The sequence below is a fragment of the Hoplias malabaricus genome, chromosome 3 (assembly GCF_029633855.1).
Source record: "Hoplias malabaricus isolate fHopMal1 chromosome 3, fHopMal1.hap1, whole genome shotgun sequence".
In the NCBI taxonomy this organism is placed as follows: Eukaryota; Metazoa; Chordata; class Actinopteri; order Characiformes; family Erythrinidae; genus Hoplias; species Hoplias malabaricus.
This window is the reverse complement of record NC_089802.1, coordinates 22,518,307-22,543,547: the sequence shown is the minus strand read 5'-3', so window position 1 is coordinate 22,543,547 and position 25,241 is coordinate 22,518,307. Positions and strand designations below refer to the sequence as shown.

The following is a 25,241-nucleotide window of genomic DNA, read 5'->3' as shown; positions in this document are numbered from 1 at the left end:
CATGTTTGATTTAATTAATTTTGTAATTATTTGGGTATTCACATTCATGTGTATACATTCAAAAATGTAGACCCCCTTTTTATTTGTATATTTGTGACCTCATTCGTTTTTCTCAAAATGTAACTAATTTTACAAAACCTAGTAAGAACACCAAAAGACTGCATTTGTCCATATATCAATACCATAATATCCCTTTGTTTTTATTATTGTAATGTGTTTCTTTCTTTTTTTTTTTTTACTATTTCCCTTATTTGCATTGTAAACTGATAATCCAAAATAAATATTTAAAGAAACAAAAAACGTATGTGCAGTCAGAGATCCTCCCAAACTGACAAACTCTACTAATTGATTGCCGAAAGCATGAGACTTTACACTGTGTCAGGCAGAAGCAGTAGAGCAGGTAGTGAGATATGTTTGCTGCAGACTTGGAAAGAATAGCAGCTGAAACGTCAGTTTTCAATGGCAGGAGACGATATCTTTCTTAAAGCACAACGGCGGACATATAAGGGTTTGACCGAAGGTAACGTCTGCACTGCTTAACTTCATGTGCGAATTTGAAAGGAATTGGCTGTTATAGTTGACACAATAAGCTAACCGTAACTGATAAGGGTGCGACTCCGGTAAAGTTGGTTTCATATTCGCATATTCAGATTTCTTTCTTCAATAGCTCTCAAACGGTGCATGCAAATGACTTAATACTTGCAAAGTATTGTTTTGGGATCCAAGACAAGCAACTACAACTCAATTTATGTCAGAAATGTTTGCCATTTAAAAAACACGAAATATATTGTTTTCTATGGGCTGCCGCCATCTCCGCGAGAGCTAAGGGACCGTTTACAAACTACACTACACAGTAAAAAAGGTGACGAACCTCACACATGATGTATACTACATCTCTTACCTTGATAAATTTAACCATTACTGGCCCGTGGTGATACATTTTTCATTACAAATTTCAATAGCTTTTGAACCTTTGATGATATTGTTTCAAAACAAATTGTATTTGATCAAATGCAACCCACATGACATACTACACCTCTTATTTTGGCAAATTTAACCATTACTGGCCTGTGGTGTTACATTTTTCATTACAAATTTCAATAGCTTTTGAACCTTTGAACCTATATATATATATATATATATATATATATATATATATATATATATATATATATGTGTGTGTGTGTGTGTGGATAAACAAATAATCAATACATTGAAGTTGTATATCTTTAAGTGTGTTAGAGGAACAATTCCTAAATCTGTCCTGAAGGAATATGTGTTCAATACCTGGTTACTGCATTAATTTGTCCTTCATTAAATGAAATCAGGGGGCAGCCATGGCCTAAAGATTAAAGATAGGCAGGAAAAATGAGGGTTGGAAGAGTGAAGCAGCAGTGCTTTCTCCTCCCTGACCTTGAACAATGCGCATAACACCCAGCTGCTTTCTGTGCGTGGGGGTAGCTGTCTGCCGCTGTGTGGTGTGTGTGTGAGTGTCTCTCTCTCTCTCTCTCTCTCTCTCTCTCTCTCTCTCTCTCTCTCTCTCTCTCTCTCTCTCTCTCTCTCTCTCTCTCTCTCTCTCTCTGTGTGTGTGTGCGCGTCTGTGTTTGAGACCTGTAAAGATCGGAGTCCTGCCCCGGAGTGAGTGTGAATGAAAATGTGTGTGTTTGTCTCTGTGAGTCAGGGTGTGAGAGAGACCATGAAATAAATATATCATTAAATAAGTATTTATTTTTTAAAAACATAATAATTCATTAATTCATATTCATTATCTGTAACCGCTTATCCAGTTCAGGGTCACAGTGGGTCCAGAGCCTACCTGGAATCATTGGGCGCAAGTCAGGAATACACCCTGGAGGGGGCACCAGTCCTTCACAGGGCAACACACACACACTAAATCTTAATAATAAATAGCTTATTAACATGCGTGTTACTTGACATATTTAAGCTGCTAGTCCAATATTGATCATTTAATTATTTATTTATTACTTTAATAATGTCACCAATATCCCTCCATAGTTTAAGATTAATTTGTTTGTTTAATTTATGTTACACTCTAGTGTTGCTTACTTGGTTTAAATCCTACATTCTTACTTTTAACAATTAGCGTTTTTGAACAAATGGCACTACCCCACCCACCCCCACCCTCATGCTGAAGACTTATGGTAATGTAATCTTGGTTAAAGGCTGTTCTCTTATTTTTTTCTTTTTTTTTTCTTTTATCACATCTATTGGGATGCTTTCATCTTGAATTATGATCAGCCTGTTTTTGAATGTCCTATCTGCCACCTCAGATGTTCCACTGATTTATGTTTGAGAAAAGCTCTGTTTGTTTGCAGAAAGAAGCTTGTGCTTATCGGTCGTCATGGGAGCTTTGCTTGAGCCTTTTTGATTCATCTGTTTTGAAACTGAACCACAACATTTCCTAAAGCATTGGTAAACTGTGTTATGGGTACAGCCCAGTTTTGAGCACCACCAGATGGCTTGTTTTAGTTGTTAATGCTAATGATTAGATGAATGATGGGTAGTATAACAAAAATACAAGGTCATATGATAATATAATATCACAAAAATATGATATCTGAATAGAAAGATTGCATATTGATTTTTCGTTGATGTGAGGACTTTTTTTTTTAGCTGAGAGTCCACTGGTGTGTGTTGCAGTGAAGTTACATATTATTAAGCTAATTAAACCTGTGTAGTTTTTGCTTTGTAAAAATTCAGCAAGAGAGTAAATACAGATTTGCACTTGAGAACAAAAGCTAGTTTGATGGCATCATTTTAAATAGCGCAGTCTTGTTGTGATGCTCTTAATAGTACACTCTGATGTGGGGACCATTATTCACATCCTTTTATCTGACTGCTTGTCCTTCAAAGAATCTCTCCTTACTAAATGATGATAGCAAAAAAAGTCAGGAACTTGCTAATATATTCCCTGTAGGAAAATTTTCTTCTCTGCCTTAAAGTTAGAATGGGCTGTTGTTAGCCTTAACTCAGTTGGGAGAATGATAGAGGATGTAAGGAGAGTGTGTGTAGAAACCCAGAAGTTGAGTTGTAAATTCGAGGATAAGGGTGTGCACCAGAAGCCCCTGGAGGCCGAAGCCACAGTTCTACTCATGTTTGTGTTGCCTTTAACATAAGACATCTTTCATTTGCTTTTTCCAAGCAAGGGAATGCTTTTCTTTGACACTGCAGCTGCATACTGCACGGGTTTTCCCTGTCTCACTTCTGATAAGTTACAAAGCAAATGAGCCCTGGAGCGAATGAGCAAACGAAGATAAAGCTTTTGCTGAATATTTCAGAACAATTTGTATTATGTAACATTAAATTAGGTAAAAAAAAAAATCATTCTAGCATAAACAACCATAAATGACTTATTAATTATTGTTCTTTGTAGACGAGTAGTGCAGAACTCCATGTACTACAGCGGTATGGTAAAGTATGGCTAATATTCTGTAATGTTATCACAATATTGGATTCATTCATTCATTCATTATCTGTAACCAGTCCTTCACAGGGAAACACAGACACACATACACATTCACTCACACCTACGGACACTTTTGAGTCGCCAATCCACCTGCAATGTGTGTTTTTGGACTGTGGGAGGAAACCCACACCGACACGGGGAGAACACACCAACTCCTCACAGTCACCTGGAGCGGGAATCGAACCCACAACATCCAGGCCCCTGGAGCTGTGTAACTGCGACACTACCTGCTGCGCCACCGTGCTGCCCCACAATATTGGATTATTAAGTTTAATTCTACTTTAGAACAGAAATATTATTCTCCTGTTCTCGCAGATAAAGAGAAAGCATGGAAGGGGCCATTTTACTTCATCCAAGCAGCAGACCCACAGCTGGGACTTATGAAGGCCTGGAGGGTTGGAGACTGTAATGGAGGAGGAGATGAATGGTCAGAGGAGGTCCAGCTCACCAAGCAAGCAGTTCAGGCCATTAATAAGCTGCAGCCGCAGCCCCGCTTCATAGCTCTCTGTGGGAATTTGGTCCATGCAATGCCAGGTAAGTTCAGAGTGCAGTAAGTCAATAGAACATGGCCAATATTTAATCTCAGCTTCAGAACTTGGACTTAGGTGTAGTGGGGATGAAATATTTTATAATCCAGCTTTATTGATGGTCATTTTTTCAGCTATTTTTTTAAATGCTTAAATTTTGGTTTTCAAAAAAAAAGTTCTTGAAGAATAAACTAAACTAAATACTGTTCTACAAATGCACTACACATTTTTACAGGTGACCTAATATTTTCTACTAAAGGCCAGGATATCCCATTTTGATGATGTATCATGAAAGTGGGATTAACTACTAATGGTTAAGAGTTCAGGATAAAAAATGTTTAAGGAAAACATTTATTTAATGTAATGCTAGGATGTTATATAGCCTATAGCTTACTGGTGATTTCTTTATCATGGAAGTGGGTGGAGTGCAGGCCCCAAAAGTTTAAATGAGATGTTTATGTGATGCATTTTAGGTATTATTATTATTATTATTATTATTATTAACAACAGGGCACTAATGGACAAAAAGCAGTTCTGTCAAGATTGATACTCTTCAGGTCAGGACTTTATGACGAGAATACGTCATAGTGTTTTTGAAAAAATTGTCAGTATGCTAAAAAGGTAATGTGACAAATTTCTGTTAATCGTCTGTCCAGTAAACAACAAAAGATAAATGCAGATTTCAATGGCAGTGAGATTAAAACAGGCCAACAGAAATGCCCCTATTTCTTCTTGGATCACAGTAAGACAGAAATGCCTCCTGTATACATCTGGCTTACAATAAAGCACAAGTGCCTCCCTATTTTTTATTGGTTGTTTTTTCTTTTCTTTTTCTTTTCTCTTTATTTAGGTTGCGAGCTTGTCCACATTTTCAGGTACAGAGAAAATTCTGGGATGCATCCCAAGTGTGTCTTACACACTAATATTGTGCTGTATTTCAGTACTAAAATTAAAATTGTTCAGCGTTCAGCAGGGTAATACACACAAATATTAACATTCTACACAGTTTCTTACTGACAGGATGTGACAAATTTTTGCCATGACAATGCACTTTATACCAAGCTGCAGCAGCAACAGTGTCTGCTGAAACTCAAGTATCCCCCTAACCATAATGGTTTCTGGACTGAAATAGTGTATTGTATGTCACATATTCGATATAATGTTCATGTTTATGTACAGTCATGTTTCTGGTGGATTCACACTGGATAAGAAATCTTGGTGAAAATAACGGAGACATCTACTTGATTCATGCATTGTCATCACACAATGTCGATCATACACAGCAGTGCTACTAGAGATTTTAGATTGTCACTAGTCTTCTGAGGATAGCCCTCAAACCAAAAATATCCATCCCTCAATGACCTTATCTTCTAGTCCTTCAAAACAGAAAATGGGCAAACATGGCAAAAAAACTTCACTGATCCTTCACACATTAATTATAACTGATATGAAAAACATTTTAATGGTAATTAGTAGGTATTTAGGCTGCTATTGTACAAAAATCTTACCTATATCTACTGGAAATATCTCCACAGTGATCCTTTAGGTTGTTTTGTGAATTTGAAGGTGGCACATGGTTCAGCAGCAGTTAATTTAATGACTCCTCCAACTCCTCTGACAAACTCCTTTATAACGATATGACGGAATATTCCTCCACATGTCAATTCACACGGGATTAATATAACCTGGGGTTATTTTTACTGCTTTTTTTGCAGGAGGTAAAAGTTTCAGGATTTTTTCCTGAAATGGGAGCATGCACTCAGGGACAATGATGGAAATGGTCTATTCGATGGGTCAGCAACCCGCGGCTCTTTGATCCCTCTGATGCGGCTCAGCTTTTGAAAATAATTAATGAGTATTTAATTTAAATGTATTTTATTTTAGTTTGTTCATTTTCATAATGTAATTCTATGAAGATTATGGCGATCTTGTAACATCTAAAATATTTTAATATTTAATATTTAAAATATTTTTGTCACTCTTAATATACATCACAACTTCCAATGTGCGACACCCGCCAGTGTGCGGTTTCTTCAACTTTTTGACAGCTGTCTGCACGGCGCCAGTAAAATAATGACAGCACGCAGAGAGAGGACAGCATTTTTGTTTTCTGCCAGTGGATAAGTTCTGCATTTTTTTTCCATTACTACAAGGACTCAAATAGACATTGAGTGTTTTTCTTAACCATCAACCCAACGTCTTTTTTTCGGAGTTAAAAATATATATATTTTTTTCATTATGACGAGGGCTCAAATAGACATTGAGTATTTTACTTAACCGTCAACCGAACGTCTTATTTTCAGAGTTAAATATGTGTTTTTTCATTACTACAAGGACTCAAATAGGCATTGAGTATTTTATTGAGTTAAAAATATTTTGTTGCATGCAGAAAAGTTATTTTATTTTCTCTGCAGTCGTTCATTGATTTCATAAATGTAACACAGTATAGTTTGTTTATGCATAGCACAAAGGCAAAAAAACCCCTGTTATGCTCATTGTTATTTCATTTAAAATTTCAAAAGGGTTTTATTGCTCCCAGTGTTTTCTTTACTGTGTGAAATGGGTCCAAATGGCTCTTTGAGTGGTAAAGTTTGCCAACCCCTGGTCTATTCTGACAGTATTAAAACTACTGAGATATTTCAGTAATAATTACTCTACCCAATGTCTATAGGTAAAGTAATCCTTTCCAAATAGGGCTTTAGTTTTATGATCTGTGAAGTCCACTATGCAGGGAGTAGGGCACTATTTGGGACAGAGCCAAACTTTTCCAGCCATGAGAAGCTCCATGCTTTCCATTTCCTTTTGGATTCTAAGTATGCACTGTGGATTTGTTTTTAGGATGCTTAATTTTGACACTTGTAATTATACTACATATGCTACATATACTGTATACACTAGTAAGAGTTTGTATTAAGTATGCAATAGGAACACAGCTTTGGTCTTGTTCATGACATTGCCTTTGAGAAAAGGTGCTCAGGTGTGATTAAAGTGGCCAGAGTGCTAAAAGCATTTTTCAATTCTTGTGCCACTGTAGTAGGCCAGTTTCAAAATGCTTGTTTGGCACACTGTTTTTGTCTTTTTCTAGTTTAATTTAAAGTGTTCCCAAACAGCTGAGCTCTTTGGCATTTTGCCTTCAATTTAACACAGCCAGTGCGAACTGAAGCGTGACGTTCACTGCTGTGAGCGAGTGGGATGTCAGGCACCCAAGCTGAGATGGTATTATTTACACTTTATTAAAGTGCAATTAAAAATTCTAAATACATTACAAGAATGTATTACACCCTTTATTGATAACCTACTATTTGTAGAGAATAAAAAAGGAAGTACCATGAAATCACCAATTCTGTGAACATTTTTTTTTTGTACCACCCACCACTAGTTCATAGTAAGACAGGAACGTCCACAGCATGACATTCAGTTATTATTGTTTGGTAATATAAGGCTCTGATAGGAAGAGTAGAAGTAACTAGAAGTAGTTTTTTCAGTTAAACATTATGAAAAGTATCATTTAGTAGTGGTGCTGTCATTTGGTTTTAGGGTTGTACAGTATACAAGATGATGGTGTGCCAGCCTTTAATCCAGATCCTTGGACCAGAGGGTCAGTTTGTGCCTTGGGTTACTGTCTGTGATGTGTTTGTTGGAACAGGATCCGAGCTGTTTTTTTAAAGGGTTGCAGGCATCAATTTCTAAATTTAAATTTTCATTGCATATTTAGAGAATGTCCCAAATTTTCTGGAAATTGGGTTTGTATTTGATGTTTTGAATCTATTCTTTGCTTATTTCACAGGCAAGAGTACTATAAAAGACACTTTTTTAATCAGTTGGGCAGGGAGTGTGCTAATTGTTGCCAATTTTCAAGTGGAAACGTTGCCCATTCTTCCTTAATACAACATTTTAACACTTTACAAAACTTTACAAAATTTTGATCTCTTAGGCAATGCTCTCATGAAGTTTGGCACAAATTGGTGAGCCACATCCCATCTGAGCTTTTGGTGTATGCTTGTTTATACGCAAATACCATGCCCTCTTAAATTAACAGTTCATGCTGAATGTTTCAGAACAATTTAGCTTGAATATTCCATGAGATTTTCAGCGGGTTTTTTTTTAATAAGAAATCTTATATTTGTACATTGGTCAGATAAATTAATGTTCAGAGAATGAACAAATCACAGATTCTAATTTGTATGAAGAAAAACTAGGGGGTCTCTTTACGGCAGATTGAATAGTCTAATAGTTTAATAATAAATTCATAGTTGTGTTGCAAGAAATAGCCTAAGACATCTTTTTTCTTCTCGTTCTTATGTTCTGATTATTGCATGCTTTTCAGAAAATTTTAAAATATATATACTGAGAATAGTGAATGAAATTCTGAATGTACTGAACGAATGAATGAATGAACTGAATGAATAAAGTCTAAATATATATTATGAAAGAAATTCTGAATATTGTTGCTGTCCAATACAGGAGAACTGAAAACCCTAACTTTCAACTGAAATAAAAAGATTTTATTCCAAGTAATTTTGGAGCGTTTCTATTGGTTTATTCCTCAATATTTTCTTGAACTAGAAAAACTTTTACCATAACCTGTCATATTCCCAATGACACAAACCATTTGGAGTCAATATGTCACCTTAAGGACCATATTTGCATTATTGTGACTTTCTTTGTGGTTAAGTAGCCATATTAAACAAAATGTTGCTGAAAGAACATTATGCATAATTATTGAAGGAAGGAGTTTCTAGGCTGAAATAATTGTAGATTATAGGTACACAGTAAATTCACCAGTGTTAAATCAACACTGTTAGTGTTAAATTAACACTGTTAGTGCAACAGTTTAACACTAATAGTGTTGATTTAACACTGGTAAATTTACTGTGTAGGGACTGTTGTAGAGTGCTCCTGTGAAGTGCATTAATGTTTGCCTGGTAAAATGAAATTGCCTGGGGTTGTATTCAGCCATCCACAGTGAAACAATGAGCACATTTCTTCTTCAGTAGAACTGTACTGAGTAAGGTTGAGGGTACTAATTTTGCTCTTACCCCTCCCTCGTTACTCAGAATTACTTGCACCAGCTTCTTCACTGACTCATTCATATTGAAACTCTGCCTTCATATGTATTGAAAAGACAAGATTGTGCAAGTGTCTTGATGACATAAGATTACATTCCATATTCTTAGACTTAGATATTCTCAAATTTCATGTAATATATCCAGAATTTAATTCAATATTTTCAGACTTCTATATATTTAGAAGTTCATTAAACATATTCAGACTTCATTCAATGTATTTCCTGAACAACATACCATATCTGAGTCTCCATCTTGCTACAAATGTTATCGCAAACTTTGCTTGTATTTGGAGAGAAAAGTAATGAATATAAAGGAAATATTTTATTATCCTGGTGTGTGTTAGGTATAAAGTGCATAAGTGGGATTTCATTTGTTGTTATAGAAATGCATAGCTTGAGAAAAGCTGTTTTTTGGGGAATGTCTAAAATTGTGTTCTGTGCTGTGTCTCAGGTGGTTCAGTATTTTAAAAGTGCATGTAGAGCCCTGTTAGGTGGCATATGACCCCTAGCACTTCCAGCCTCTGTCCTTCAACTCTTCTAATTGGCTAAAGCCAAGGACCTACAGACAAATACCAATCAAAAGAGCCTCTGAAAACTTGCCCCTATTAGTGTGCTGGAGGAACACCTTCTGGAGAAAAAATAGATTCTGACCTCTCTTTTCTTCCAGATTTCTGCACTGACTTCCTTTTAACTATGGCAAATCAGCACAAAAAGATTTGAGGGTTAAATTCATAGTGTCAAAACTCATAGTGTATCTTTTGGACTGAACACGGTTCCCTGCCCCAGTTCTCACAGATCAGCTTTACTTGTTGCACGTTTAGCTTTCACTATAAATTTTCGTCAGCCATTGGGCCAAGGAGCATATAAATCTCTTCATAGCACCTCGAGATAAAGTTACAAGCCTCCGTTGTGAGTCCGATAAAAATAAATGATTTAACAAGCGGCAGTTTGTACGGGATTTGAATGAGCTCTGCATTTCTTGGTGATATCATCTTGGTGAATCAGTACTCTGCAGGGTTTACATCACCATTTATTACCTACTCGGCACGGTTAGAACTCCTAGTGAGCTAGAACTGAAAACTTACCTGGTTCCAGGGACCAGGTACCAGATTTGGCCAGTGGAAATCAAAAGAACTGTGCTGATTCGAGTAGATTTGTGTAGGTTCCATGCAATGGAAAAGCGCCATAAAATGCCATTTTCCTATGGACAGGAGGCCAAAACTCAGACAAAATCCTGTGTTTTTAAAAATAAACAGATTTGTGTGAACAAAGCCTAAGACACAAAACCCGTTTGACTGTCTATTGGACATAATAACACTCATGCATTCATTCACTCGCTCACACCTACGGACACTTTTGAGTAGGTATTCCACCTGCCAGCCTGTGTATTTTGACTGTGGGAGGAAACCCATGCAAACACTGAGAGAACACATCACAGACAGTCACACAGAACGGGCCTCGACGTGACAACCCCAGGTCCATGGAGCTGTGTGACATCGACACTACCTGTTGCGCTGGGATGTCTGGGATTTTCAACAGGGAGGACGTGTTGGACAGCAACAGCCTTTGTTGTATTAATTCAGCAGAAGCCTTTTTCATTTCGTTTCATTTTAGCAACAGCTTTTATCATTTGGTTTTATTGGACTAATTCTCAGTTCCAAGTAATCATTAGTTAGTGGAGACCGATATTTGGACTTTATTTTCATGTGGGAAAAGGCTCACATTATTTAAATGAGGCACTGTTGACCAACATGCACAATACAATGGACTGGTCTTTGACAGCTAAATGACATCTTTTACTGTTATATAGGTCTTCAATTTTAAGATTGACTACCACAGATTTGAATTGTTGTACAAAGCCAGTGGTTAAATAAAAGGCAATGACATTCAAAAAATATGGTACACAATAATATGTTGAATATTTCATTGTTTGAAATTGTCGCAATATTCCATAATATATTTTATTGGCCAAAGGCTACTCGACACATGGTCATAATGTTTCGGCTCAGCTCCAAACTTATTTGTACATTCAGTGTACTTAAATTATTGTGAGGAAATTCAAGTCTCCATGAAATATTATGATATTGATATTAATGTTCTCTGTGCACGTTTCTTTTGCCCCCACAAAAATTCAATATCACACTGGTTTTATTTCACCAAGTGATAAGAAAAATGATATCATTTCACATGTGGAAATCTTTGTAAGCTTTACAGTGTCATATTCCTTGATTTAATATGAGCCCTGGGGCCATGCATATCCTGAGGTGTGTAATTTGTAGGTCAAGTTATGAGTGGAGGCTGTAAAGACACTTTCTGGTGGGTCTGGGCACCTTTAAACAGCCTGCCGTCAACACCCATTACCGCAGCCATTACTGTCAGGTCCTGCAAGCAGGCTGACTGTGGCAAATGCATTAAATGGCCTTTCTATCTCACAACTTCTCTCCACAACCCAGAAATCAACACAGCACCCCTCTGACATTTCCTTTCTTCTGCCTCCCCTGTGAAGCACTAAGAAGAAACAGCTTTGTGAGGAATCTGTTCAGCTGTGAGGTCAGGGGATTTGTCATTTTATTTGGACTTAAGCCTATGTGTTAACCTTTTGAAGACCTTTTTAGAATTTTTTAAGCTATGGTCTATGGTCCACATTTGTTTTGTACTATTGATCACCATAGACATTTTGAATGTTTCTCAGTGCTTGGAGATAACAGAAAACTTGATAAGCCTTGAGGATCTGCTGTTGTGTGTTAATAAACATTTATACAAAACATATTTATGTAGAAAATTTTCAGATTCAAAGCTAAATTAAGATGTAAAAATATTTAATTAATTCTTTCAAAGATGGCATTAGTTTTCCTCAGGGAGTGATCTAAGTGTTTGCATTTGGCAGACATTTTAAATGAAGTATTAAACCCTTCATTTTGAAAGTATCAAGTTTCAAAAATGACAATGTTCTTGAGAAAAGTATATGAAAACAAAATACTTTGATTAAAGGAGCACTGCCTAATATTTGTACCTCAAAATTACAGACATGTAATAGGGAGGTTAGAGCCTCTGTACCGTGAAAAAAATGGGCCATGCTCACAAGGGCAGTTCATTGAGATTTTAGCCTTACTAAAAACATGTATCAAGTAGAATGTTATAGAAATGCTTATTCTAACTTTTGAAAAGTCTTTTAAAAGGAATGACCATGAAGGACTCTCTCAGGCTCATGATTGGTCCAGGTCAATGCCCAGATTTAGATTCTGTGGAGAGTACTGTGTCTCACATTAAATACAAGCAAGCTTTGAATGTTTTTCCCCCACTCATCAGTTATTAGAAACCCTCAATATTGACCCGTCTTTCTGTAAAAAGCTGTTCACAAGACTTCAGCATTTTAATAAATTAAAGGAAAATATATCCCATACTTAGTTACTAACTTTGAAATATTTTTGTTAAAGTTTGGCTAATTAAAAGTTTCATGTTTAGCCATTTTGTGTCTGGCTTTTTTATTTGACATTGGAGTCCTAACTAAAACCTACAAAAATCCATATTTGGTCAGATTTGGTTTGATGTGTACATTGACAACAAAGTATTTAAAATAATTAGGTTATTAGTTGAACAGATATGCAGCACAACGATTCAGTGTAGGCTCTGGATCCACCTTGACACTGAACAGGATGAAACACATATAGAACTGAAATGATATTACCAGCCTATTTATTCCTGAATCTTAAAATAAAAATGAGCATCTCTGTAATATTTGTGAATATGCAATTGTTGTAAGAGCAGTCTTCAATTTTTTAAAACTCATTTCTAGACATTCAGTGCTTGTTTTATGTATGTATTTTGCCTAGTGAAAATATCTTTCACTGGCAGGTAATTGTAATCGATTCAAGAAGTAATACAAAACTATTTTTCAGAAGAAATAAGACCAGTTCTTTAGATCACTTATGGCATTTATGTATGAATGGTCTAAATATAGATTGAATTAACTTCTTATAATATTATTCATACACTCACAGTGAGAAACATATTGATATAAAGTTCTGTGAAAAGGTTTAGGCACCTGAGAAAATTATCTGGGCAAGAGTTTATTTGCTCCACAACCAAAAAACAACAAAATTAAACTCTTATATATAAATAATAGAATAAATGCAAATAAAATTGTTACAGTATGTTGTGATTTTCTGTAAGTAATAGTGTTGGTTTAACCCTTTCCAAATCTCTCCTCATGGCAGTCCAGTGTTACTTGAAGCTAACATCCAATACCTAGTTTTACCTGAGGTAATAAAGACTTCATAAAGTTAAATCAAGTGTGCTTAACAAATCCTAAATATCAATGAGAATATTTTGAAACAAATATTTTTCATAGATCCCAAAACATCTGCTATATTGATATTTGATAAAAAATAATGTAATTTTAATAATCTAAGATTTTAGACAGTACTGTATGCTTCTTCATTTAGGAGGATTACTTTTAGTAAGTATCTTTCTTAGCAATATATATTATGAGCATGAGGAGCTGATATGTGGACTCACATATGGGTCTATAGGGTTTAAGATGCTAAAAGCCTGCCCTAAGAATTAGTATTATGAGCTTTGGAATGGCTCACCAGTTCAGTAAGGAATTGGCTATCACGATGAAATATATTGCTCCAAGTCCCTGATGGCATTTAAAAATGAGTCTTGGGCTGTGGTAAAGGCAGTAAGGAAGGGTTTGATTATGCTGCTTCATGCCTCATTGGCGACCAAATCCAATTCAGCTTTTGTGGCCCTCCTTCCTGTGTTCCTGAATACAATCTTGTTGTGAACCACAAGCGACGATTTGTCAAAGGAGCACTGTTCTGGGCTGTACTTGATGGGTTTCTGTGATTCTGAAGCAGAGTCTGAGGTTTAATGTCAAGGACTGCCTCAGGCATGAAGAAGGAGAGTTTGTGTGGAGGTATGATTAAGAAAGCACTGGACCTGATGCTGTTCTAATGAGGACTGCAAAGTCCAGAATGCCTTTTGGGCTTTACCATGGGGTCAGTGGCAAAGGTGAAGAAGAGATTTATATTATCTTCATTACTCTTTGTCCCATGTCAGTTAACCGTTAATTGATGTTGAAAACAGCTAAAAGTATGGTTTTTCTAGGAGTTGCAGCTCAGCATTGGGATGTCTAGGAGGAAATAATATTTGAAAAGAGGCCTGGCCTCTTCTCTGTGTGTTTTTCTGATAGACATCTTGGTTGGGAAAGCTTTTACTGGGTTTCTTAGGGGTTGGAAGCTGGAACCTGTTGAAGCAATGGAAAAAATCCTTTCAAGACCATTGGCTTAACAGAACACTACACTCTAAAAAATAATGTGCTGGATCTACTCAAAAAAATTGATGTAACGATTTGCATGCATTTTTTTAAGTTAATCTAACTACTATGTTGTTAAGTAAAAGCAACAAATATTTTCTTGTTAGACTAACTCAACTGAATTACATTCTACTAACACAATTTTCTTATGCATCAGAAAGCTAAATTAATTTGAACCAACTTGCTACTAATTCAGTTATTTTGTTGGGATTATTAATTTAAGTTATACCAACATGATTTTATTGAATGATTTAAAGCTTAATTTATTTCAAAACACCTAATTCATTTAATTTTTTGTATTTATTATGTCGATTAGGACAAATACAAGCATATTTGGAAATTCCAAACTTTATTAGTGCTTTGAAGTTGTGTACAACAAATGTTTGTACAAAAATAAATGCATCTGCATAATAATAAATCTACACATGTCTGAGCATTCAATTTCCCTTGAAGACCTTGGGGGCAGCAACAACTTTTAGATAAAAGCTTTGAAAAGAAAATATCACAAGTGTAAATGCTAGATACAGCAAGGCTCAAGATTCATTTAAAAAAGCTGCAGTGATATTTCTAAACAGAACACAACAATTCAACTGAATTTCAAGTACTCAACCTTTACATTAGAATGTAATATGGCAAAATAAAGTGCAACTTAGTGTTTTTTGTTTGTTTGATGGTTTTAAGGCACTACACCTAATTCAAACACTGCTACAGAAAAATAAACACCCATGGACAGTACACAGGCTTTACTTTTTAAGAACTTTTTAAACTTCCTACAAAATACAAAATTGTGAAAATAAGCAGGAAACAACCAAATAAAACTTAGCAATAGAAGCCAAAATGACTTCACAACACATGTGCATTTTAATTCTTCATATCTGCTAAGGTGTTGATTTTGTTTGGTGCTGTGTGCAAGTGTGGGCTTTGTGAGCTCTCTGCTGTGTTTTAGTGTGTGTGTGCGCTGTGTGTCCATGTGAGACTCTGCTCTGTGTGTGCTGGGTGTCTGCTGTGTTTTAATGTGTGTGTGCTGTGTGGGAGCACTGTGTGCGCTTCTTCACATCTTTTTTTGAAAAACTTCAAAGGTATGCCTTAGTCCTCTTGGATAGGTCAGATTTAGGGTATAAATTAGACCCATTAGCAACACACAAGCCCTTGGTACATCTGATGTCTTCAAGACTTCTGTCCCCTCGATCACAATGAGCACACTGGTTGGATCAGATGTAATGGCCGCACCCTGGTGGACCATGATCTTCATCACCTCTCTTGAATGATCTCCACTGTCATCTTCCACACCCTTTGAGAAAAATTTTTTCACCCTTAGATTTCATTTTAATATCATTGCATTTATCATCTATGATTTAGCATAACAAGGATAAGTTGTAAATTTGCTATGTGTAGCAATGGCATAGGTGCTGGTTGATAGGTTTTTGCCTAAGTGTTGCCAAGTCTGAGAGACTGCTGTGTGTGAATGTCTGCGCTGTATGCAAGTGTGCATGTATGCTGAGATAGGGTGCTGTATGTGTGTGCACGATAAGTGTGTCTGCTGTGTTTGAGTGTCTGCAAGTGAGTGTGTTGTGCTCTGTGTTTGTGCGCAAGTGTGTCTGTGTGGAAGAGTGTTTGTGTGCTGTGTAAGTGTGCTGTGATAGTGCGTGAATGTGTTGTGTGCAAGAGTGTTGTGTGTGCGCAATGATGTGCAGTGTGAGTGTGTGTGCACAGTGTGAATGCGTGTGATGTTAAAGTGCGTAGGCGTGCATGCTGAGAGTGCCTGTGTATGTGTGCTGTTTCAGTGTATGTATAGCGTGAGAGCGTGTGCTGTGAATGTATGTGCTTTGTGAGTGTATGTGCTCTGTGTGTGTGCTTTGCGAGAGCGTGCTGAGTGTCTATGCTGTGAGTGTGTGTGCTGTATATGTGCACAAGTGTAAGTGTGAGTGTGTCTGCTGCTTGTGTACGCACTTTGTGTGAGTGTGCTGAGTGTGTATGATGTGGGTGTGCTGTATGTGCACAAGTGTGTGTCTGCTGTTTGTGTGTGTTTGCTTAGTATTATGTGCATTGTGTGCGAGTGCTTTGTAATGCAATGTGCAAACAATACTCAGAACAAATGTCAAAAAATGTGAGACTACTGTAATTTATTTACCAAACATTGTTTAAACATTGTTTCTGCGACTTTCAATCTTGTCCTGCAACATATTAAACAAATAAACGTACTATTAAGTAAATCTGCACTACAGTGAATGTTCTAAATGAGTCCTGATAAAGACCACAATTAACCATTGCAAGGCTAAAAGTCTACTGAATCTAGATTTTAGGCTTTGTATACAAAGTATAGAACGATAGTACCTGAAGTGTATCCTTGATGTGCTGAATCTTCGTTTTTGCAGCCCCTCCTCTTGAAGACACCAAGTCCATTACTTTCGGGGTGTAGTGATCAAGCTTTGCCATGAAAGCTGACTCAAGACTGATTGTGGTTATTCTCTTGAACTCATCACGATTCTGAAACACATAAAAAAACACTTTCATTTAGCACTTGTATTCCTATCACCTACTCCTTTGGTCCGTGTGGTAACACCATTACTTCCAAGTATCAGAGACTGGAGTGTGATTCACTGTGTGGGTAAACACCCTGTACTACACCAATAAGAGTCTTTGGGCAAGACTCCTAACACTAGGCCTACCTGTAAGGTAGTAAGTGTAAATGGTTTTCAACCTTGGTCATAAAGTATTTTCTGTCCTGCTTTTCTGGGGTTTTTTGCCCACTATGAGAAACACTAAAATATACAAGACAACACCTATGACAGGACTAGTTTTGAGAACCAGTGAAGTATTCTGTTAAGGCACTCACCTGCACTGCATCAAAAAGGGCAGCCCAGCGTTCTTTGAAAGAAGCGACAGGTGGGGCTAAGATGACAACTTCCTGCCTGCGAATCGAGAAAGTCCTTGCCATTTTCTCACTGATGATATGCAAGTTAATCTTCTTCTTAATGTCACCCAAGAGTTCCAGTCTGACTTGCTCCAAAGTTCCTTCTGTTTCTTCCGGTGGGTGTGGTGGCAAATAGTTAACTTCTGCTTTTCTTGGCTTCTTTACATTTTTTGCAGCTGCCTTGTCATGTGAGCGCTTCTTTTTGAGAGAGTTCACTTCAAGCTCTGGGCATTCAAGTGCTCTAAGTTTGCATCTGTAGTTGGCCATTTTATATTTCAGTCTTTGCTGCCATCCGTAATATCCATTAAATGAACCTGGTTCTTTAAGGCAAGGATGCTTCAGAATCAATGCTTCTGCAACATGGTTTAACTGCACACTTGTAGGATATGCAACATATTGAAAGATGGTTTCAGCCAATTTCTCAAGGATGTCAGGAAGGATCACTGTAGGGCTGAATAGACTTCCATCCTTCTCAAAAGCCTCATTGCCCGATGCAAGCACAAGTTCTGTGTCATAGGCAAAGCGAGGTATTAGAAACTCCACAGGCCAACACTGAGACCGGTGCGTCGTATGCTCAGGTGAAGAGGGAATTACTGTGTCTTGGGATCCAGACGAGTAACTATCATTGAGATGATGACTGAAACTTTCTGTTGCGCTTGTGCAGGGGCTTTCCATATTAGTCAAGGTCAAGATGACAACAGGGGGTTCTAAAATATAAACCACCTTAATTGTGTCTTTGATGTCACGTGTTGAAGTCAGAGAAAAATACTCCTCTCCAAAATCAACATCCTTAAAATGCAAAATAAAATCACCATCAATTTTAAATGTATCTCGCACAACAGACTGAAGTTCATCCACTGTATCTAGGATTCCAGAAGGTAATTCCAGTTTACGAATATCATGGTCATGAAGAATGATCCGAAGTTTAGCAGGCTGATACATTGCAGCATCAAACTGAAAAGACATGATCTCAGATTACCTTCACACTTTCATATATAGACAAACAGAAGAGCCAAGACATTAACACCTCTGACAAGGCTTGTCCTCAACCATGCAAACTACTATTTAATATTTCAAACTTTGTTGAGAGTACTTCAAGAATGTGATGTTTACCACAGATTTTACTTCTTTTAGGACCTAACACTAAATTAGTGTTTAGGCAGCATAAATCAGACTAATCAAATGGTGGAAAGCAGAGTCAACTACTTTACATAAATGAAGCGCTTAAGGGTCACAAGGCGCTTCCCTGTGACTATGTATGCTGCTAAGGGGAATGTGTCAGACAACTCAGATGGATCAAGAACTTTCACTGTTCTTGTGCTTTCAAGTTCGTAGCTTTTAAGATGTTCTGTGTACCATGCATTTAAGCATTTTGTATGTATGTATGTATGTATGTATCTTTACACTTATATAGCGCCTTTCTAGACACCCAAGGACGCTTTACAACCCACACTGCTCAGAACACTCAATCCACACACACACTGGTGAGAAGCGGCAGCCAAACGCGCACAGCGTACTCTCGACCAGGAACGACCGTCCACCTGGAGGACTGCATCGGGCACTAGGGTTTCACCCAGGACAGAGTGCCAATCCATATCTGGGCTCACACTCATTCACTCACACACCAGGACAGTTATTAGACAGAAGCCAAATCACCTACATTCATTTTACAATGAAAGCAAGTTTTCCTTTAACAACAACAATCTGAATCAACTCTCCAAAATCTGGCAGTCCACCTGTTGAACCATTAGCCAAGATCATTCCAACTGAATAACTAGTGCCACAGTAACACACTGTTTGTGCCATCTGAACACACATCTCACCAGGAAATCTGTTTTCCGGTGCTTCCTTAATGTCTTCCTTCAGTACACTAAGATGCACAGTTGACAGTTTGGTGACCTGTAAAGAAGGCTGGACATTATTGTCATGTAGATGAAATGCAAGCATCAACTGATGTTTCACTGAGAGTGACAGTAGAATGTTTCGAAAGCTGTGGGTATGTCGAACAACGCGCTTAAAGAAGCTGTGTTTTGCTTCAAAACACAAAACACAGTCCACAATGAAACAAGTGGACCAAAACTCTTTATCAGCTGTGGATAGTGTTCCAGGAAATGATGTTTTGGAATTAGTCTCTGGGAGAAAATATTAAGAAAATATTAACCTATGCCGATGTTCTGAAATTTTACTGTCCAAAAAACAAATAGTCTCCTCTGTATGAACTGGTGACAAAACAAGTTCCACAATCTCCTTAAGGATCATAAGAACCTGCCATGTTGGCTCACACTCTGGTATTTTTGCTCCAACAATGAGGGGAAGGAGGCGCAGCAAAGACCAATTTTCATGGGCATTCCCAGCAACAGTTCGTTTTGAAGCAAAATTCAGAGGAACAGGGTGTGATGCATCCTTTTTATCTGCCCACCTATATGGGAAAACTGTGATTAACTTGTTCAGTTCTTCAAGAGTAAAATACTTTGCCCTGATTAGAACATTAAGGCACAACGCTAACTCTAATGGTACAATTCCTTCAAAAAGGTCATGCAACAAATCGGGTGGGTAGCCAGATAAAACATCAAAATGTTTTAATGTTTCTGTTAGTGGGCATGATCTTTTTACTCCACAGCAATTAGATACACCTGTAGTCTCTTGTGCAGTCTGGACATGCACTCTGTGTTCTTCTTTTGTCCTAAGAGAAAATGCTCCTGTTCTAACTTCACTTACTTGGAACTGTGACCTTTCTCCAAGACAGAACCTGCAGAAATGTGAACTGGAGAAGCTCTCAACAAATCCTTCTATTGAATGGGCTCCGAGGTTGTCTCCAACGACACAAAACACAGTACCTTTTACCTGTTTGCTTAAAGATGATATATAAATTCCTTCTTCTTCTAGGCTCAGAAGATCTTTAAGTAAAGGCTCTAACACTGCACCATATCCAAATCGCTTTATATCATCAGTCTTGCAGAGAATGGATAAGTAGATTGAAGTGAGTGAAGACCGGAGCAAAGGTGGCACATTCGCTAAAACCCAATACACAGCAGTGATTTTGTGTTTTTTTCTGGATGTTCCAAGTGGATTACAGATTTCAAATTCATCCACATACAAGATAAGAGCAATGGCTGGGTCATGTCCTGATAACAATTTATTGGCTTTAAAATATGTGCCATCATGAAATGACATGTATTGAGTTTCAGCATTGGTTTGTACTTTCCTCCCACTGTTGATGATGAAATCTTGGACCTCTTTATTTTTCAAAACTTCATGTAAGGACGTAAGAATAGGTACATACTGGAAGCTTCTCTTCTCCCTGGCATCAAGCACATATTCAACTGACTCCACCACAGAGAAATTATCTTTAAAATACTTCCTTCGTTTGTAGGAAGTGGAGAGTGGGCCATCTGTCCCCAGTGCTAAGCTAATAGGATTGGATTCACAGAGTTGCGTCACAATCTCTGAAATTACTGGTTCATCTATCTGACAATTGTGCTTGCTTAAACATGACTGTAAAATCTCTCTTATTACTGGACTGGAAGCTGAGCGAGAAATGAAATTTAGTTCTTCCACCACTTCATCAATACACCTGTTAGGCATATTGTATAAACTTTCCAATTTCAACAGCAGGTGGGCTAAATTATTTTCAATTATATTAGGCAATTCTCTAATTTCTTCATTTTCAGCCTCAACTCTTTCCTCCTCTGATGTCTGAATATCTTCCTCCTCATCAAGATCGTCCCCTTTATTAAACAGATGTTCTCTTCTGTAAAACCTCAGTTTTGAAATCACATAATGAATGAGGACTGTGTTTTCGGCTCCTGTGTGAGGCAAATGTCCCATAAACATTTGTAATGAAATGGCAATTTTCAAAAGCACATGGTACGGTTTCTTGCTTTTTTAAATGGCGTCCAATGTGCTCAAAGAACTCCTTTAGCTTGTTTACTTTCAACAGCTGGAATGACCCAAGGTAAATATAGAGTAATATGACTTGCTGTTTGTGAAATGTCTGACAACGTGTTCTTTTCAGGCAATCTTTTGTCTGCAGCAGAGTTTGATTTCTTTCAAAACAAGAATAGGTAACTACAGTGACATGTCGGAATGTCACTGAGATTACAAATGTTTCTTGGTGGAAGACAAGTTCCCTCTGCACAAACGTGTGATTTCTTCTTCTGCAAATTTTACTACATCAAACCTTTTTTCTATGTTAAAACAATTCAATGTTACAGAATGAATATTCCAAGCTTAGCCCTGAATTTTTACTATAAGCTTACCACTGCAGTCATATTTGGACCTTGTACCTCCGAAATAATATTTTTGTTGGAAAAAGAAATACCAGCTAAAATGTGACATTCATAATTGTAATTTAAAACATTTTTATGAAATTCTGAGTATGTTTTCTCACTATTTGCTAGCTCTCCATTCTGTTTGTGTTGTCGAAACCAATCTGTGTTCATGAAGCCCCGGTGTCTGTAGAAAAGTTTTTAGACAGCAACAAACCCTCCAAACATTGAAACGCATGAACCGAGATGAGGACATTGCCCTATTCTTGCTCTGTGCTCTATGTTGACTTGTTCTTGCTGTAGATGGGACTGATTCTAAATTGTGAGTGGTAACTGCATGAAAGTAAACAAAGGCCGAAAGTTCCACAAAACTAAACAACTACGAGAACAAATGAGTGGTAATTTAAATAGTGAATAAAAATTTACAGACAGATTTAAAACTCCCCTCAAACAAACCATTCCACCTTAAAAGATGCTGAGCTTCTGAGCATAAACAATTAGAGAAGTTTCCCCACAATTGTACCTGCCACTCTTTAATTAGAAATTGTCTAATTAATCATTAACAGAGTTTTTATGTAGCCAAACAAATAAAATAATCTCAAGAGAATAAAAACTCTTTTGTGTTTTTCAGATTCCCCTTTCAGAGAAGAGCAGGAGAAGGACCTGAAGGAGGTTCTGCGGGGCACTTGTCCAGACATACCCCTCATTTTTGTCAGCGGCAATCATGACCTGGGCAACACGCCCACGCCAGACACGGTGGAACAGTACTGCCGCTGCTGGGGTGATGACTACTTTAGTTTCTGGGTGAGTGGCGTGCTCTTCCTGGTGCTGAACTCTCAGTTCTTCTTTGATGCGTCTGGATGCCCTCAGCTAGAGCAGGCTCAAGAAGCCTGGCTGGAGCAGCAGCTACAAAGTGCAGTCAAGAGCTCAGCATGCCACATCCTCATCCTCCAGCACATCCCTCTCTACATATGCTCACCCCACGAGAAGGATGAGTATTTCAACCTGCAGAAAACTAAGAGAGAGATCTTGATCCAGAAATTTAGCCAAGCAGGTATGGATCATTTGTGTAATTAATGGCAAAGTAGTCACAGCCAGGGGTCTAAATCCCACATTCATTTTGGAATTTTTTATATTATGATTCTTTAAGAACTTAAATCTCAGAGTACACTGTGGTTCTACTGATGTGCCAGTCTATTGCTCTCAGCTAACAGTTTCAATTATAGTTCATTTTTACTCTGAATATTATAATACTCTGAAAATTAATTCACTTAAATCTTCACTTTAATATTGCCTGATTACTATTCATCAATGCATTTTATATCCCTAGTTACTGTTGAAGATTTAATAATTATTGCAGGATAAAAAAGAACATATGTTATGCAGTCTGTTATTTCATCAGCTGCCACAGCTTTTGGAATCAAAGGCATGCCTCAGAGAGTCAGGCAGAACTACTTGCAAAGAATGTAATAATGTAAGTCAGTGAAAGTCAACTGAATAGAGTTTGTAATGTTCCTGATAATTCACAACGAATTCATGTCATGTGTCCTGCACCTGCTACACGGGCACAGCCCTATGCCTAAGGCACACGGAACACGTTTGACACAGAAAATCTCTGGCTCTACACTACATATCTGAAAGGGCAAGCCCGGAAAATGTCCAAACCTGATTCTCCAGATATTTTCAATGAATACAGCTTAGATAATAAGCAGAAAAAAATCTAAGTGGCTGATTTGACTCAGTGAAACCACAAAAACTGACTGGGTTGGTAGGCATTCCAGATCTGTATATTAATGTGCATATGCACAGAAAAAGTCAGTTTTTTATTATATGTTTTCACTTTTTAAGTGAAAAAATTCAAGTTTGATATATCCTGGTGCCTTCAAGGGCCAAGTCAGCATGTGGGCCACTATTTGAGCAGCCTTTTTTTTAGACAATAAAAGCTGCAGTTATATTTGGCAATTTACAGTTCTGTTTTATTTTCAAGGATTTCTTATTTCATCATAGAAAATGGTTTAGTGTAGTGAGATGTGACAGAGGTATAATCCTATGACTCAACAAAACAACAAAATATACAGTGGTGGGAAAAGTGCAGTGGAGAAATGCAGCTAGATGGGGGGGGGGTAGTTTTTGGGGAAAATGATTTAATAAAAATATTACATTTTAAAGGCTATAGGTCAGTTTGCGGGAAACAAGCTCCAAGCAGTAACATTTATAGTTTTTTACTTGTGTTTATTCTGCAATGGTGTTGTTTAAGCATATTTCCATTTCATTGCTTGAAAAATCTGTGTAAAGCCAATAGAGACACTTAATGACACATGGTTAATGACACATATTTTATGATCTGCCTCATCACTCACCTCATTACTAAACTCATTCAAGTGAGGTGCTGCCAATGCAGATTGGGAGGGAAATCTAGTGCTGAAAATTTCAGCTGTGTTTGAGCCTGTTTTTTTTTCTTTCCTATATCCTGTCCATGTGTTCATTTATATATGAATATTGTATATTTGGTTATTCTCTCATGGGGATGGCTAGAAGGGGTCCTTTTTCTTATCATTGCAAAGCTGTGAGTTCTCCAAGCTGTTTGATGGAAAGAGAAAATGCTTTGTATGGTTGAGGACAGCTGTTAGAAGATTTACTTAAAAATTGTGCCCTCTGTTGTTTAATTTAACCTTTGTTTTTTGTTTTTTTTTAAAAAAAGAATATTCACTATAATCAGTATGAAGAGGCAGTACAGTAGACTTTTTGTGAGTGAAAAGAAAGCTTTGTTAGTTATTTTCAACAGCTTTACACCCCAAAGCAATTGGGGCAATTGGCAATTTGGTATTTCTATTTCATGCCATATTTAATGATGGTCAGTGAATCCATCAAATCCTCCAAAAAAATAAAATAAAATAAAAAGGAAGTATAAAGGGATGCATCTGTTTAACAAAAAGCCCATTATTTTATCTTTTAAAGTTACCACTGGACTTGAGAACTAAGAGCTTACAGAAGGCAGTTGCTTACAAATCCTTCTCTCCTTTCTGTTTCAGCTCTCAGATCTAATATCTCTGGAAATTTTGATCGTTTTATTTCTAAGATTTTAAATCATTAGCCCTGGGGGTAGACAGAACTGATCAGATGTGAGGCACTGCCGTGTGTGGCATTTATGATGATTGAGATAATATAAAGTTCTTGATATCTCCCACTGCTCAGAACCATAAACCTTGTGTGGTCCCTTATATTATATTTTCACAAGGCTTTCAGCATGTAATTTCATTGATGTTGGCCCGTATCCAGTTGTTTATTGTGAAAATGAGAACACACATATGAAATAAGTGTATAAGTGTATATTTTACATCAGGGCTTGAAGGCATGATCTAAAATGATCTAACAGAAGGAAGGCATGAACTCAGAGCTCACTCACGGGGAAATATTCTAGATCCCCAGGCTTATTGCTCAGTTATTAATCTGAATCCATATTATTCAGTAACTGGTCTGAATTGTTCAGAAACTACTATGATATTACAATTTATGTGACAACCTGAGGTGTGGATTCCATATGGACCCTTAGTTTATATAATACTGAATAATAAAGAAATTAGTAAGTACAGTGGGACCTCTACTTACGAACGCCTATACTAATGAACTTTCCAAGATACAAACCGGGCATTTGAA

The 25,241-nt window shown here is 37.2% G+C and overlaps 1 protein-coding gene across 1 annotated transcript in view; it reads left to right on the top strand.

Annotated features, from left to right (window-relative positions):
- The first annotated feature begins 381 nt into the window (after positions 1-381).
- cpped1 (calcineurin-like phosphoesterase domain containing 1) overlaps positions 382-25,241 on the top strand; it is a 47,996-nt gene continuing 23,136 nt past the window's right edge. The window contains exons 1-3 of the mRNA XM_066664503.1: positions 382-520; positions 3,803-4,021; positions 22,216-22,638. Coding sequence (XP_066520600.1) covers positions 460-520; positions 3,803-4,021; positions 22,216-22,638 — 703 coding nt within the window. The 5' untranslated portion in view covers positions 382-459. The remainder of the gene's footprint in view (positions 521-3,802; positions 4,022-22,215; positions 22,639-25,241) is intronic.